This window comes from Chiloscyllium plagiosum, unplaced genomic scaffold (assembly GCF_037043375.1).
Source record: "Chiloscyllium plagiosum isolate Xiang-an unplaced genomic scaffold, Cpla_swu_hap1 HiC_scaffold_5, whole genome shotgun sequence".
NCBI lineage: Eukaryota > Metazoa > Chordata > Chondrichthyes > Orectolobiformes > Hemiscylliidae > Chiloscyllium > Chiloscyllium plagiosum.
Window position 1 is genome coordinate 132,958,667 of NW_028270143.1, and position 14,361 is coordinate 132,973,027.

At 53.6% G+C, this 14,361-nt stretch overlaps 1 protein-coding gene across 1 annotated transcript in view; it reads left to right on the forward strand.

Annotated features, from left to right (window-relative positions):
• The window catches only part of LOC122550350 (WD repeat-containing protein 97-like), a 205,292-nt gene that overhangs the window by 162,610 nt on the left and 28,321 nt on the right, over positions 1-14,361 (forward strand). Inside the window, exons 17-18 of the mRNA XM_087987688.1 lie at positions 2,537-2,710; positions 11,851-12,048. Of these exons, the coding sequence (XP_087843814.1) occupies positions 2,537-2,710; positions 11,851-12,048 (372 nt within the window). The remainder of the gene's footprint in view (positions 1-2,536; positions 2,711-11,850; positions 12,049-14,361) is intronic.

The window sequence follows — 14,361 nt, forward strand, 5'->3', positions numbered from 1 at the left end:
AGTGTGTTGGCTTTTACTGGTAGAGGGATTGAGTTTCGGAACAAAGAGATCATGATGCAGCTGTACAAAACTCTGGTGTAGCCACATTTGGAGTATTGCGTGTAGTTCTGGTCATCGCATTATAGGAAGGACGTGGAAGCTTTGGAAAGGGTGCAGAGGAGATTTACCAGGATGTTGCCTGGTATGGAGGGAATGTCTTACGAGAAAAGGCCGAGGGACTTGAGGCTGTTTTTGTTAGAGAGAAGAAGGTTGAGAGGTGACTTAATAGAAACATAAAAGATAATCAGAGGGTTAGATAGGGTGGACAGGGAGAGGCTTTTTCCTCGGATGGTGATGGCTAGCACGAGGGGACATAGCTTCAAATTGAGGGATGATAGATATAGGATAGATATCAGAGGTAGTCTCTTTACTCAGAGAACACACTACCTGCAACGGTAGTAGATTGGCCAACTTCAAATGGTCATTGGATAAACATATGGACAACAATGGAATAGTGTAGGTTAGATGGGCTTCAGATTGGTTCCACAGGGCAGCTCAACATCAAGGGCCAAAGGCCCTGTACTGCGCTGTCATGTTCTATGTTCTTTGTCTCTCTCACTCTCTCTCTTACTCTCTCTCTCTTTCTCACGCTCTCTCTTACTCTCTCTTTCACTCTCTCTCACTCCCTCTGTCTCTCTAACACTTTTTAAAGTTTGTACTGGGAGAAAGTGAGGACAGCAGATGCTGGAGATCAGAGTCAAAAATGTGCTGGAAAATCACAGCTGGTCAGGCAGCATCCAAGGAAGATTTCCTTGGTATCTAACCCCGTGCTGTCCCTATCTTGGGAGTGTTTGATGGGGGGACAGTGTAGAGGGAGCTTTACTCTGTATCTAACCCTGTGCTGTCCCTGTCCTGGGAGTGTTTGATGGGGACAGTGTAGAGGGAGCGTTACTCTGTATCTAACCCTGTGCTGTCCCTGTCCTGGGAGTGTTTGATGGGGACAGTGTAGAGGGAGCTTTACTCTGTATCTAACCCGTGCTGTCCCTGTCCTGGGAGTGTTTGATGGGGACAGTGTAGAGAGAGCTTTACTCTGTATCTAACCCCGTGCTGTCCCTATCTTGGGAGTGTTTGATGGGGGGACAGTGTAGAGGGAGCTTTACTCTGTATCTAACCCTGTGCTGTCCCTGTCCTGGGAGTGTTTGATGGGGACAGTGTAGAGGGAGCGTTACTCTGTATCTAACCCCGTGCTGTCCCTGTCCTGGGAGTGTTTGATGGGGGGACAGTGTAGAGGGAGCTTTACTCTGTATCTAACCCTGTGCTGTCCCTGTCTTGGGAGTGTTTGATGGGGACAGTGTAGAGGGAGCGTTACTCTGTATCTAACCCCGTGCTGCCCCTGTCCCTGGGAGTGTTGATGGGGACAGTGTAGAGGGAGCTTTACTCTGTTTCTAACCCCGTGCTGTCCCTGTCCTGGGAGTGTTTGATGGGGACAGTGTAGAGGGAGCTTTACTCTGTATCTAACCCCGTGCTGTCTCTGTCCTGGGAGGGTTTGATGAGGGACAGTGTAGAGGGAGCTTTACTCTGTATCTAACCCCATGCTGTCCCTATCCCTGGGAGTGTTTGATGGCGACAGTGTAGAGGGAGCTTTACTCTGTATCTAACCCCGTGCTGTCCCTGTCCCTGCGAGTGTTTGATGGCGACAGTGTAGAGGGAGCTTTACTCTGTATCTAACCCCGTGCTGTCCCTGTCCCTGGGAGTGTTTGATGGGGGACAGTGTAGAGGAAGTTTTCCTCTATCTATCCCTGTGCTGTCCCTGTCCTGGGAATGTTTGATAGGGACAGTGTAGAGGGAGCTTTACTCTGTATCTAACCCCGTGGTGTCCCTGTCCCGGGAGTGTTTGATGGGGGGACAGTGTAGAGGGAGCTTTACTCTGTATCTAACCCCGTGCTGTCCCTGTCCTGGGAGTGTTTGATGGGGGGACAGTGTAGAGGGAGCTTTACTCTGTATCTAACCCCGTGCTGTCCCTGTTCTGGGAGTGTTTGATGGGGGGACAGTGTAGAGGGAGCTTTCCTCTGTATCTAACCCCGTGCTGTCCCTGTCCTGGGAGTGTTTGATGGGGACAGTGTAGAGGGAGCTTTACTCTGTATCTAACCCCATGCTGTCCCTGTCCTGGGAGTGTTTGATGGGGGGACAGTGTAGAGGGAGCTTTCCTCTGTATCTAACCCCGTGCTGTCCCTGTCCTGGGAGTGTTTGATGGGGACAGTGTAGAGGGAGCTTTACTCTGTATCTAACCCCGTGGTGTCCCTGTCCTGGGAGTGTTTGATGGGGGGACAGTGTAGAGGGAGCTTTACTCTGTATCTAACCCTGTGCTGTCCCTGTCCTGGGGATGTTTGATGGGGACAGTGTAGAGAGAGCTTTACTCTGTATCTAACCCCGTGCTGTCCCTGTTCTGGGAGTGTTTGATGGGGACAGTGTAGAGGGAGCTTTCCTCTGTATCTAACCCCGTGCTGTCCCTGTCCTGGGAGTGTTTGATGCTGATATTAAATGATTCTGCACACAGAGCCAGAGTATTCGGAGAATATCCAGCACAGCTGCCATAAAGAAAGATTTACTCGCGAGAAGACGATCATCTCAGGTGGCGAAGCAAGCGTCCTCACCCCCACTTCCCAGCTTTGTTGCTCTGTTCAAGGGAAATCTGTGGTTCGACACCATCTTCCCTGAGCCAGATTCCACAGTAAGAGTTTTATACAGAAATTCTTCCATCAACAATGTGTCCCTCAAAACCGCAGCCTGCAATTCTCTGATCATTGTGCGTACAGGAGGCCTTGTATGTCTGTGTGGGCAAGGATCATTGACTTCCCGTCCAGGTAAGGGTGATCTCCTGTCCAGGTGAGAGTGAGCTCCCGGTCCAGGTGAGAGTGATCTCCCGACCAGGTGCGAGTGAGCTCCTGTCCAGGTGAGAGTGAGCTCCCGACCAGGTGCGAGTGAGCTCCTGTCCAGGTGAGAGTGAGCTCCTGTCCAGGTGAGCATGTGCTCCCAGTCCAGGTGAGAGTGAGCTCCCGGTCCAGGTGAGAGTGATCTCCCGTCCAGGTGAGAGTGAGCTCCCGGTCCAGGTGAGAGTGATCTCCCGACCAGGTGCGAGTGAGCTCCTGTCCAGGTGAGAGTGAGCTCCCGACCAGGTGCGAGTGAGCTCCCGACCAGGTGCGAGTGAGCTCCTGTCCAGGTGAGAGTGAGCTCCCGACCAGGTGCGAGTGAGCTCCTGTCCAGGTGAGAGTGAGCTCCTGTCCAGGTGAGCATGTGCTCCCAGTCCAGGTGAGAGTGAGCTCCTGTCCAGGTGAGAGTGATCTACTGTCCAGGTGAGAGTGAGCTCCCAGTCCAGGTGAGAATGATCTCACGTCTAGGTGTTAGTGAGCTCCTGTCCAGGTGAGTGTGATCTCCCTTCCAGGTGAGAGTGATCTCCCGTCTAGGTGAGAGTGAGCTGCAGATCCAGGTGAGAGGGATCTCCCGTCCAGGTGAGAGGGAGCTCCTGGCCCAGGGTGAGAGTGATCTCCCGACCAGGTGAGAGTGATCTCCCTTCCAGGTGAGCGTGAGCTCCCGTCCAGGTGAGAGTGAGCTCCCGTCCAGGTGAGCGTGTGCTCCCGGCCCAGGTGAGCGTGATCTCCCTTCCAGGTGAGAGTGATCTCCCGTCTAGGTGAGAGGGAGCTGCAGATCCAGGTGAGAGTGATCTCCCTTCCAGGTGAGCGTGAGCTCCCGTCCAGGTGAGAGTGAGCTCCCGTCCAGGTGAGAGTGAGCTCCCGTCCAGGTGAGCATGTGCTCCCGGCCCAGGTGAGCGTGATCTCCCAGTCCAGGTGAGAGTGAGCTCCTGTCCAGGTGAGAGTGAGCTCCTGTCCAGGTGAGCATGTGCTCCCAGTCCAGGTGAGAGTGAGCTCCTGTCCAGGTGAGTGTGATCTCCCTTCCAGGTGAGAGTGATCTCCCAGTCCAGGTGAGAGTGAGCTCCTGTCCAGGTGAGAGTGAGCTCCTGTCCAGGTGAGCATGTGCTCCCAGTCCAGGTGAGAGTGAGCTCCTGTCCAGGTGAGAGTGATCTACTGTCCAGGTGAGAGTGAGCTCCCAGTCCAGGTGAGAATGATCTCACGTCTAGGTGTTAGTGAGCTCCTGTCCAGGTGAGTGTGATCTCCCTTCCAGGTGAGAGTGATCTCCCGTCTAGGTGAGAGGGAGCTGCAGATCCAGGTGAGAGGGATCTCCCGTCCAGGTGAGAGGGAGCTCCTGGCCCAGGGTGAGAGTGATCTCCCGACCAGGTGAGAGTGATCTCCCTTCCAGGTGAGCGTGAGCTCCCGTCCAGGTGAGCGTGTGCTCCCGGCCCAGGTGAGCGTGATCTCCCGTCCAGGTGAGAGGGAGCTGCAGATCCAGGTGAGAGGGATCTCCCGTCCAGGTGAGAGGGAGCTCCTGGCCCAGGGTGAGAGTGATCTCCCGACCAGGTGAGAGTGATCTCCCTTCCAGGTGAGAGTGAGCTCCCACTCCAGGTGAGCGTGAGCTCCCGGTCCAGGTGAGAGTGAGCTCCCACTCCAGGTGAGCGTGAGCTCCCGTCCAGGTGAGCGTGTGCTCCCGGCCCAGGTGAGAGTGAGCTCCCAGTCCAGGTGAGAGTGAGCTCCCATCCAGGTGAGAGTGAGCTCCCACTCCAGGTGAGCGTGATCTCCCGTCCAGGTGAGAGTGATCTCCCGTCTAGGTGAGAGTGAGCTGCAGATCCAGGTGAGAGGGATCTCCCGTCCAGGTGAGAGGGAGCTCCTGGCCCAGGTGAGAGTGATCTCCCGACCAGGTGAGAGTGAGCTCCCACTCCAGGTGAGAGTGTGCTCCCGTCCAGGTGAGAGTGAGCTCCCGTCCAGGTGAGAGTGAGCTCCCGGTCCAGGTGAGAGTGAGCTCCCATCCAAGTGAGAGTGATTTCCTGTCCAGGTGAGAGTGAGCTCCCGTCGAGATGAGAGTGGTCTCCAGTCCAGGTGAGAGTGAGCTCCCGGTCCAGGTTAGAGTCACCTCCCGGTCCAGGTGAGAGTGAGCTCCCGTCCAGGTGAGAGTGAGCTCCCATCCAGGTGAGAGCATTCTCCTGACCAGGTGAGAGTGATCTCCTGGTCCAGGTGAGAGTGATCACCTGTCTAGGTGAGAGTGATCTCCCAGTCCAGGTGAGAGTGAGCTCCCAGTCCAGGTGAGAGTGAGCTCCCATCCAGGTGAGAGGGATCTCCCGTCCAGGTGAGAGTGTGCTCCTGGTCCAGGTGAGAGTGAGCGCCTGTCCAGGTGAGAGTGAGCTCCCGTCCAGGTGAGAGTGAGCGCCTGTCCAGGTGAGAGTGAGCTCCCGTCCAGGTGAGAGTGAGCTCCCGTCCAGGTGAGAGGGATCTCCCGTCCAGGTGAGAGTGTGCTCCTGGTCCAGGTGAGAGTGATCACCTGTCTAGGTGAGAGTGAGCTCCTGTCCAGGTGAGAGTGATCTCCAGTCCAGGTGAGAGTGAGCTCCTATTCAGGTGAGAGTGATCTCCCATCCAGGTGAGAGTGATCTTCCGTCCAGGTGAGAGTGAGCTCCTGTCCAGGTGAGAGTGATTTTCCGTCCAGGTGAGAGTGAGCTCCCTTCCAGGTGAGAGTGTTCTCTCGGTCCTGGTGAGAGTGAGTTCCCTGACCAGATGAGAGTGAGCTCCCATCCAGTTGAGAGTGATCTACCAACCAGGTGGGAGTGAACTCCTGGTCAAGGTGAGAGTGATCTCCTGGTCAAGGTGAGAGTGAGCTCCTGACCGGGTGAGAGTGATCTCCCAGTCCAGGTAAGAGTGATCACCCGACCAGGTGCAAGTGAGCTCCCGTCCAGGTGCGAGTGAGCTCCTGTTCAGGTCAGAGTGAGCTCCTGTCCAGGTGAGAGTGAGCTCCCGGTCCATGTTTTTTTAATTTCAAAAATATACTTTATTCATAAAATAATTTGATGGTCTGTACAGTTGGTCATGCCATACATATGTAAACATGTACATACAGAGATCAGAATTTATCATTTTTATACAGGTCTGTACATTTTTCAATCATATGCCCATATAATTAGCTGAGGCGTCAGCAGAGCCCAAATGAATGATCTCCTGGTCGAGGTGAGAGTGATCTCTGACCAGGTGAGAGTGATCTCCTGGTCAAGGTGAGAGTGGACTCCCGACCAAGTGAGAGTGAGCTACCGTCCAGGTGAGAGTGAGCTACTGTCCAGGTGAGAGTGAGCTCATGTCAAGGTGAGAGTGATCTCCCATCTAGGTGAGAGTGAGGTCCTGTCTAAGTTGAGAGTGATCTCCCAGTCCAGGTGAGAGTGATCTCCTGGTCAAGGTGAGAGTGAGCTCCTGACCGGGTGAGAGTGATCTCCCGACCAGGTGAGAGTGATCTCCCAGTCCAGGTAAGAGTGAGCTCCTGTCCAGGTGAGAGTGATCACCTGACCAGGTGAGAGTGAGCTCCCGATCAGGTGAGAGAGAGCTCCCGTCCAGGTGCGAGTGAGCTCCTGTCCATGTGAGAGTGAGCTTCTTTCCAGGTGAGAGTGAGCTCCCGATCAGGCGAGAGAGAGAGCTCCCGTCCAGGTGTGAGTGAGCTCCTGTCCATGTGAGAGTGAGCTCCTTTCCAGGTGAGAGTGAGCTCCCGATCAGGTGAGAGTGATCTCCCTTCCAGGTGAGAGAGAGCTCCTGTTCAGGTCAGAGTGAGCTCCCGCCCAGGTAAGTGTGACCTCCTGGGCCAGGTGAGAGTGATCTTCTGGTCGAGGTGAGAATGATCTCCTGCTCGAGGTGAGAGTGATCTTCTGACCAGGTGAGAGTGATCTCCTGGTCAAGGTGAGAGTGAGCACCTGACCGGGTGATAGCGATCTCCTGACCGGGTGAGAGTGAGCTCCCATCCAGGTGAGAGTGATCACCCGGTCCAGGTGAGAGTGAGCTCCTGGTCCAGGTGAGAGTGAGCTCCTGGTCCAGGTGTGAGTGGTCTCCCGACCAGGTGAGAGTGAGCGCCTGTCCAGGTGAGAGTGATCTCCCGTCCAGGTGAGAGTGAGCTCATGTCAAGGTGAGAGTGATCTCCCATCTAGGTGAGAGTGAGGTCCTGTCTAGGTCGAGAGTGAGCTCCCCGTCCAGGTGAGAGTGAGCTCCCGTCCAGGTGAGCATGTGCTCCCGGTCCAGGTGAGAGTGAGCTCCCGTCCAGGTGAGAGTGAGCTCCCTTCCAGGTGAGCGTGAGCTCCCGTCCAGGTGAGAGTGAGCTCCCGTCCAGGTGAGCGTGTGCTCCCGGCCCAGGTGAGCGTGATCTCCCTTCCAGGTGAGAGTGATCTCCCGTCTAGGTGAGAGGGAGCTGCAGATCCAGGTGAGAGTGATCTCCCTTCCAGGTGAGCGTGAGCTCCCGTCCAGGTGAGAGTGAGCTCCCGTCCAGGTGAGAGTGAGCTCCCGTCCAGGTGAGCATGTGCTCCCGGCCCAGGTGAGCGTGATCTCCCAGTCCAGGTGAGAGTGAGCTCCTGTCCAGGTGAGAGTGAGCTCCTGTCCAGGTGAGCATGTGCTCCCAGTCCAGGTGAGAGTGAGCTCCTGTCCAGGTGAGTGTGATCTCCCTTCCAGGTGAGAGTGATCTCCCAGTCCAGGTGAGAGTGAGCTCCTGTCCAGGTGAGAGTGAGCTCCTGTCCAGGTGAGCATGTGCTCCCAGTCCAGGTGAGAGTGAGCTCCTGTCCAGGTGAGAGTGATCTACTGTCCAGGTGAGAGTGAGCTCCCAGTCCAGGTGAGAATGATCTCACGTCTAGGTGTTAGTGAGCTCCTGTCCAGGTGAGTGTGATCTCCCTTCCAGGTGAGAGTGATCTCCCGTCTAGGTGAGAGGGAGCTGCAGATCCAGGTGAGAGGGATCTCCCGTCCAGGTGAGAGGGAGCTCCTGGCCCAGGGTGAGAGTGATCTCCCGACCAGGTGAGAGTGATCTCCCTTCCAGGTGAGCGTGAGCTCCCGTCCAGGTGAGCGTGTGCTCCCGGCCCAGGTGAGCGTGATCTCCCGTCCAGGTGAGAGGGAGCTGCAGATCCAGGTGAGAGGGATCTCCCGTCCAGGTGAGAGGGAGCTCCTGGCCCAGGGTGAGAGTGATCTCCCGACCAGGTGAGAGTGATCTCCCTTCCAGGTGAGAGTGAGCTCCCACTCCAGGTGAGCGTGAGCTCCCGGTCCAGGTGAGAGTGAGCTCCCACTCCAGGTGAGCGTGAGCTCCCGTCCAGGTGAGCGTGTGCTCCCGGCCCAGGTGAGAGTGAGCTCCCAGTCCAGGTGAGAGTGAGCTCCCATCCAGGTGAGAGTGAGCTCCCACTCCAGGTGAGCGTGATCTCCCGTCCAGGTGAGAGTGATCTCCCGTCTAGGTGAGAGTGAGCTGCAGATCCAGGTGAGAGGGATCTCCCGTCCAGGTGAGAGGGAGCTCCTGGCCCAGGTGAGAGTGATCTCCCGACCAGGTGAGAGTGAGCTCCCACTCCAGGTGAGAGTGTGCTCCCGTCCAGGTGAGAGTGAGCTCCCGTCCAGGTGAGAGTGAGCTCCCGGTCCAGGTGAGAGTGAGCTCCCATCCAAGTGAGAGTGATTTCCTGTCCAGGTGAGAGTGAGCTCCCGTCGAGATGAGAGTGGTCTCCAGTCCAGGTGAGAGTGAGCTCCCGGTCCAGGTTAGAGTCACCTCCCGGTCCAGGTGAGAGTGAGCTCCCGTCCAGGTGAGAGTGAGCTCCCATCCAGGTGAGAGCATTCTCCTGACCAGGTGAGAGTGATCTCCTGGTCCAGGTGAGAGTGATCACCTGTCTAGGTGAGAGTGATCTCCCAGTCCAGGTGAGAGTGAGCTCCCAGTCCAGGTGAGAGTGAGCTCCCATCCAGGTGAGAGGGATCTCCCGTCCAGGTGAGAGTGTGCTCCTGGTCCAGGTGAGAGTGAGCGCCTGTCCAGGTGAGAGTGAGCTCCCGTCCAGGTGAGAGTGAGCGCCTGTCCAGGTGAGAGTGAGCTCCCGTCCAGGTGAGAGTGAGCTCCCGTCCAGGTGAGAGGGATCTCCCGTCCAGGTGAGAGTGTGCTCCTGGTCCAGGTGAGAGTGATCACCTGTCTAGGTGAGAGTGAGCTCCTGTCCAGGTGAGAGTGATCTCCAGTCCAGGTGAGAGTGAGCTCCTATTCAGGTGAGAGTGATCTCCCATCCAGGTGAGAGTGATCTTCCGTCCAGGTGAGAGTGAGCTCCTGTCCAGGTGAGAGTGATTTTCCGTCCAGGTGAGAGTGAGCTCCCTTCCAGGTGAGAGTGTTCTCTCGGTCCTGGTGAGAGTGAGTTCCCTGACCAGATGAGAGTGAGCTCCCATCCAGTTGAGAGTGATCTACCAACCAGGTGGGAGTGAACTCCTGGTCAAGGTGAGAGTGATCTCCTGGTCAAGGTGAGAGTGAGCTCCTGACCGGGTGAGAGTGATCTCCCAGTCCAGGTAAGAGTGATCACCCGACCAGGTGCAAGTGAGCTCCCGTCCAGGTGCGAGTGAGCTCCTGTTCAGGTCAGAGTGAGCTCCTGTCCAGGTGAGAGTGAGCTCCCGGTCCATGTTTTTTTAATTTCAAAAATATACTTTATTCATAAAATAATTTGATGGTCTGTACAGTTGGTCATGCCATACATATGTAAACATGTACATACAGAGATCAGAATTTATCATTTTTATACAGGTCTGTACATTTTTCAATCATATGCCCATATAATTAGCTGAGGCGTCAGCAGAGCCCAAATGAATGATCTCCTGGTCGAGGTGAGAGTGATCTCTGACCAGGTGAGAGTGATCTCCTGGTCAAGGTGAGAGTGGACTCCCGACCAAGTGAGAGTGAGCTACCGTCCAGGTGAGAGTGAGCTACTGTCCAGGTGAGAGTGAGCTCATGTCAAGGTGAGAGTGATCTCCCATCTAGGTGAGAGTGAGGTCCTGTCTAAGTTGAGAGTGATCTCCCAGTCCAGGTGAGAGTGATCTCCTGGTCAAGGTGAGAGTGAGCTCCTGACCGGGTGAGAGTGATCTCCCGACCAGGTGAGAGTGATCTCCCAGTCCAGGTAAGAGTGAGCTCCTGTCCAGGTGAGAGTGATCACCTGACCAGGTGAGAGTGAGCTCCCGATCAGGTGAGAGAGAGCTCCCGTCCAGGTGCGAGTGAGCTCCTGTCCATGTGAGAGTGAGCTTCTTTCCAGGTGAGAGTGAGCTCCCGATCAGGCGAGAGAGAGAGCTCCCGTCCAGGTGTGAGTGAGCTCCTGTCCATGTGAGAGTGAGCTCCTTTCCAGGTGAGAGTGAGCTCCCGATCAGGTGAGAGTGATCTCCCTTCCAGGTGAGAGAGAGCTCCTGTTCAGGTCAGAGTGAGCTCCCGCCCAGGTAAGTGTGACCTCCTGGGCCAGGTGAGAGTGATCTTCTGGTCGAGGTGAGAATGATCTCCTGCTCGAGGTGAGAGTGATCTTCTGACCAGGTGAGAGTGATCTCCTGGTCAAGGTGAGAGTGAGCACCTGACCGGGTGATAGCGATCTCCTGACCGGGTGAGAGTGAGCTCCCATCCAGGTGAGAGTGATCACCCGGTCCAGGTGAGAGTGAGCTCCTGGTCCAGGTGAGAGTGAGCTCCTGGTCCAGGTGTGAGTGGTCTCCCGACCAGGTGAGAGTGAGCGCCTGTCCAGGTGAGAGTGATCTCCCGTCCAGGTGAGAGTGAGCTCATGTCAAGGTGAGAGTGATCTCCCATCTAGGTGAGAGTGAGGTCCTGTCTAGGTCGAGAGTGAGCTCCCCGTCCAGGTGAGAGTGAGCTCCCGTCCAGGTGAGCATGTGCTCCCGGTCCAGGTGAGAGTGAGCTCCCGTCCAGGTGAGAGTGAGCTCCCGTCCAGGTGAGCGTGAGCTCCCGTCCAGGTGAGAGTGAGCTCCAGGTCCAGGTGAGAGTGAGCTCCCGTCCAGGTGAGCGTGTGCTCCCGCTCCAGGTGAGAGTGAGCTCCAGGTCCAGGTGAGAGTGATCTCTCATCCGTGAGAGTGATCTTCTGACCAGGTGAGAGTGATCTCTCGTCCAGGTGAGAGTGATCTCCCATACAGGTGAGGGTTTTTAGGGTTTGGGGAATTGATACTAACTGATGGTTGTGGATAAGGTTCCCGCAATGGGTTCTGAAGAAGGTTCACTGGACATTAACTCTGTTTCTCTGTCCACAGATTTCTCCAGCATTCTGTCTATATGTTGCAGTTTTGGATCTGGGTGCCTGATAAGGAGACCCTGCAGGGAGTGCTAATAGCGTCGTAGAGCCATACAGCACATAAACAGGCCGACCAGATACCCTAAATTAATCTAGTCCCACCTGCCAGCGCCCGGCCCATATTCCTCCAAACCCTTCCTATTCATATACCCATCCAAATGCCTCTTAAATGTTGCAATTGTACCAGCCTCCACCACATCCTCTGGCAGCTCATTCCATACATGTACCACCCTCTGTGTGATAAAGTAGGTAGGTCTCTTTTATATCTTTGCCTCTCACCCTAAATCTATGCCCTCTAGTTCTGGACCCCAGGGAAAAGACTTTGTCTATTTACCCTATCTATGCCCCTCATGATTTTATAAACCTCTATATGGTCACCTCTCGGCCTCCGATGCTCCAGGGAAAACAGCCCCAACCTGTTCAGCCTCTCCTTATAGCTCAAATCCTCCAACCCTGGCAACATCCTTGTAAATCTTGGAGAGATTCAGAATCCCTGTAATGGTCCAGATTATTGCAGTTGTCTGTTATAATGCAGAGCAGGTGTCAGCACAGACACATTGGAGTCTGACAGGGCAGTGTCCACTCTTTCATCTGGACTGCAGTCAGGCTGACAACTCAGTGGTTATTCCACTGAAGACCCTCTGCTGTCCCTCGGTTAACCATCTGGCTTTCTTTCCTGCTCCCCCCGAACATTCTAGATCTTCCCGCCGGATCTAACAGAGACGGCATTTGCAGAGATGCTCATCATGATGTTGGGGACTGTTGATTACAATGTGAAGGAAGGCATTACAAGAGCCTTGGTATTCCTGCTGCAATCTCAGCAGTCTGCCATCACCACCATGGCCCACGATGCTCTGATTATTGCCCTCAATGGGCCAGCCCCTCCAAGCCAGAAGGTAGGACCCTCTCAACTGTGGATCAGTAACCTCAGATTCAGCTACAAACCAGTCAGGTTCACAGCTGTTATGGGGGAGAAACACCAATTAAGGAGGCTGTGGCTGAGCACTTGGATACACTCAAGGGAACAGTACCCCAGGTTTGTGAAAAGGGGAACAATATGAATGATGTTCAACCGATAGCTTCCTTGAAGGACTAACAGGCGCAATGGTTAAAGGGGAGCCTGTAGATGGACTGTTCTTGGATTTCCAGAAGGCATTTGATAAGGTGAAGCACCAGAGTCTATTGTGGAAAATAAAGGCTCATATTGGCATGGACTCAAGATTGGCCGGCCAACAGAAAACAGAATCTGTGGATAAATAGGTCTTTTTCTGACTGACAATGTGACAAATTGAGTCTCGCTGGGCGCTCAGCCTTTTGCAATTAAATCAATGTCAGAAATGACACTTCACCAGGTTATAGTCCAATATGTTGAGGGTTTGAATTCAGAAGCTTTCAGAGCACTGCTCCTTTGTCACTTCACCTGACAAAGGGACTACACTCCGAAAGTTTGTGATTTTAAATAAACCTGTTGGACTATAACCTGGTGCCTTGTGACTTCTACCCTTGTCCACCCCAGTCCAACACCAACTCCTTCATATCACAATTATATCAACAGCGAGTGTGAGATAGAGGTACAAATATGTAAACAGATTATGGAAAGGTGTAGGAGCAACAGAGTGGTGGTGATGGGAGATTTTAATTTTCCCAACATTGACTGGGATTCTCTTAGTGTTAAAGGTCTGGATGGAGCAGAATTTGTAAGGATCATCCGGGAGGGTTTTCTAGAGCAGTATGTAAATAGTCTAACTTGGGAAGGGGCAATACTGGACCTGGTATTGGAGAATGAGCCCAGCCAGGTGATTGAGGTTTCAGTAGGGGATTACTTCAGGAATAGCGATCACAATTCCGTAAGTTTTGGGAAAGGCCAACTATAGCAAAATTCAGCAAGAGCTGGGGAATGTGGACTGGGAGCAGCCGTTTGAAGGTAAATCCGCATTCGATATGTGAGAGGTTGATTAGAGTTCAGGAGAGATATGTTCCTGTGAAAATGAGGGATAAAAATGGCAAGATTAGGGAACCATGGATGAGAGGTGACATTGTGAGACAAGCTGAGAGGAAAAAGGATGTGTACGTAAGGTCTAGGTGACTGAAGACAGCCGGAGCTTTGGAAGAATATCGGGAATGTAGGAACAATCTGAAATGAGGAATTAAGAGGGGTAAAAGGGGTCATGAGATATCCTTAGCAAGCAGTGTTAAGGAAAATCCCAAAGACTTTTATTCATCTATAAGGAGCAAGAGAGTAACTAGGGAAAGGGTTGGCCCACTCAAGGACAAAGGAGGAAAGATATGGGTGGAGTCAGAGAAAATGGGTGAGTACTTTGTATCGTATTCACTGAGGAGAGGGACATGATTAATGTTGAGGTTAGGGATAGAGGTTTGAGTACTCTAGGTCACATCAGCATAAGGAGGGAGGAAATAGAAACATAGAAACATAGAAAAAATACAGCGCAGTACAGGCCCTTTGGCCCTCGATGTTGCGCCGATCCAAGCCCACCTAACCTACACGAGCCCACTATCCTCCATATGCCTATCCAATGCCCGTTTAAATGCCCATAAAGAGGGAGAGTCCACCACTACTCTCCCATGGCATTCCATGAACTCATGACTCGCTGAGTAAAGAAATGTTGGGTATTCTAAAATGCATTAAGGTGGGCAAGTCCCCAGGTCTAGATGGGGTCTATCCCAGGTTACTGAGGGAAGTGAGAGAGGAAATACCTGGGGCATTAACAGATATCTTTGTAGCATCCTTGAACATGGGGGAGGTCCCGGAGGACTGGAGAATTGCTAATGTTATCCCCTTGTTTAAGAAGGGTAGCAGGGATAATCCAGATAATTACAGACCGGTGAGCCTGACGTCAGTGGTAGGGAAGCTGCTGGAGAAGAGACTGAGGGATGGGATATATACCCATTTGGAAGAAAATGGGCTTATCAGTGATAGGCAGCATGTTTGTGCAGGGAAGGTCATGTCTTACTAACTTAATAAAATTCTTTGAGGAAGTGACAAAGATGATTGATGAGGGATGTGCTGTGGATGTCATATACATGGACTTCAGTAAGACGTTTGATAAGATTCCCCATGGTAGGTTGATGGAGAAAGTGAAGCTGTATGGGGTCCAGGGTGTACTAGCTAGATGGATAAAGAACTGGCTGGGCAGCAGGAGAAAGAGTCATAGTGGAAGAGAGTTTCTTAAAATGGAGAACTCGGACCA